At 34.2% G+C, this 1,934-nt stretch overlaps 1 protein-coding gene across 2 annotated transcripts in view; it reads right to left on the reverse strand.

Annotated features, from left to right (window-relative positions):
* Nucleotides 1-1,105: 1,105 nt before the first annotated feature.
* Nucleotides 1,106-1,934, reverse strand: part of LOC144225648 (eukaryotic translation initiation factor 2 subunit 3, X-linked-like) — a 27,717-nt gene continuing 26,888 nt past the window's right edge. Inside the window, exon 12 of one of the 2 annotated variants that reach the window (XM_077756897.1) lies at nt 1,106-1,365. In XM_077756897.1, the coding sequence (XP_077613023.1) occupies nt 1,302-1,365 (64 nt within the window). In that variant the 3' untranslated portion in view covers nt 1,106-1,301. The other variant, XM_077756898.1, reaches the window with a different exon arrangement.

A 1,934-nucleotide genomic window follows, 5' to 3' on the forward strand; every position in this document is an offset into this window, starting at 1 on the left:
GTCTCAGTTAAGTGTTTGACTTGTGATCTTAGCTTAGATCACTATATGGTTCATGAGTCCCGTGGGCTCATGGTATGGAACCTGCCTGGGATTCTCTTGTCTCTCTCTATATATATATTATTTAAGAATATATATTTTACCATCCTAAAATTAAGAGTTGCATGATCTACCAGCCGGGTGCACTAATACAGTTCAGTGTAAGACTGTAAGCGTTCTTACTATGAAATCTGGCAAAGAACACAGTGGTGCTATGAAGCTACTGGAATTGTAATTAGAATTGAATGTATTATTTCCGGAATAAAACAATGTATTTCTTCTTAAATACATTTATAAATACACCTTCAACAGCCTAAATGTTAATGTTGTTTAATTTTTATTTTGTATAACCGATAGTTCAAGAGACTTGCGTCTCTATATATTACAAGTTATCAGTTTTTAAACACTGTTATTAAATACTTGTTAGTTAATGAGTGGATTCATGATTATTCAATATATTGGAGCTAGTAAAAATTTGGCATCATATATCAGCATCTTCTGTAAGCTCTGATTTATTTCAATATGGATTAAAATTATATGCCAATTCTAGCAACTATTAATAACTAAGTATTTTAAGGAATAAGAAAAAATACTTGCTATCTGATAGGCAAGAAAAATACTATGAGAATCTATGTTTTAATTGTATCAAATTAAAGGTTGAGAAAAAACAAAAAATAATGGCAAAAGTATCTTTGTTCTTTATCTAGGTTATTTGGTAAAATTTTATTTGCCAATAGGGAAACACTGTTTTGAGTTTTGTGAATAGTAAAGTGAAGTTAAATACAACTGGTTTGATCTTCCTGTGTTTCAATCTAGGAACAGAGTAAGAGAAAGAAAAGGTTTATTTGTAAATGAGCACTCATACTTTAAAAGAATGAAGTCTAGTAATTTTCATTCTAAATTTTAAAGACAGGACTACATAAAATATGGGGCAAAAAGGGAGCTCATTTTCATGGAGACTTTGAGTCTTTAGATTTTGACTGCTGCAAAATCCCTTCACGCCTGGAAATACTAAAAAAGTAGCATAGAAAATAAGAAGAAAATACTTTATTTTAATAAATCCATCAATGTAACAATTTTGACATCTCTTGTAAACTCTATTATTTAAGAGTTAAATCTTCATCACAAGATGATGAAAATAACCTTATATCTTCTAACAAGGTAATGAACTGTGGAACATATTCACCAGTATCACTTTGAGATTATATCCCAGGATGTTAACAGAAATTATAATTCCATCCATGTATATTATTTAACTGATATTGTTAGTCATCGTCAACTGTTGGCTTGATGGTTACTCCTCTTCTTATTTGACCCCAACCAATTAAACTGCAAAATGAAAAGAAAAGAATTCATATATTTTATTTATTTACTTTTTGTTTATTTTAGAGATAAAGAGAAACAGAAGCATAAGTGGGGGAAGGGTAGAGGAGCAAGGAAGGCAGAATCTGAAGCAGGCTCCAGGTTCTGAGCTGTCAGCACAGCACCCCATGCAGGGCTCCACAAACCATAGATCATGACTTGAGCTGAAGTCAGGTGTTTTGTTGTTGTTGTTGTTTTTTATATTTTTATTTATTTCTAGGAGAGAGAGAGAGAGACAGCGTGAGCAGGGGAGGGTCAGAGAGAGAAGGAGTCACAGACTGAAACAGGCTCCAGGCTCTGAGCTGGCAGTCAGCACAGAGCCCAACGCAGGGCTCGAACCCGCAAACCGCGAGATCATGACCTAAGCGAAAGTCGGACGCTTAACCGACTAAACCACCCAGGCGCCCCTGAAGTCAGGTGTTTAATCAACTGAGCCACTCCAGTGCTCCAAGAAATCACAAATTTTAAACTCATCCCATTAGCACCATTACAAAAATAATTGATGTTCATAATCACCAAAAGTTAAAACTGTTTCC

Source organism: Crocuta crocuta, unplaced genomic scaffold, assembly GCF_008692635.1.
Source record: "Crocuta crocuta isolate KB4526 unplaced genomic scaffold, BGI_CrCroc_1.0 scaffold1228, whole genome shotgun sequence".
Classification (NCBI taxonomy): domain Eukaryota; kingdom Metazoa; phylum Chordata; class Mammalia; order Carnivora; family Hyaenidae; genus Crocuta; species Crocuta crocuta.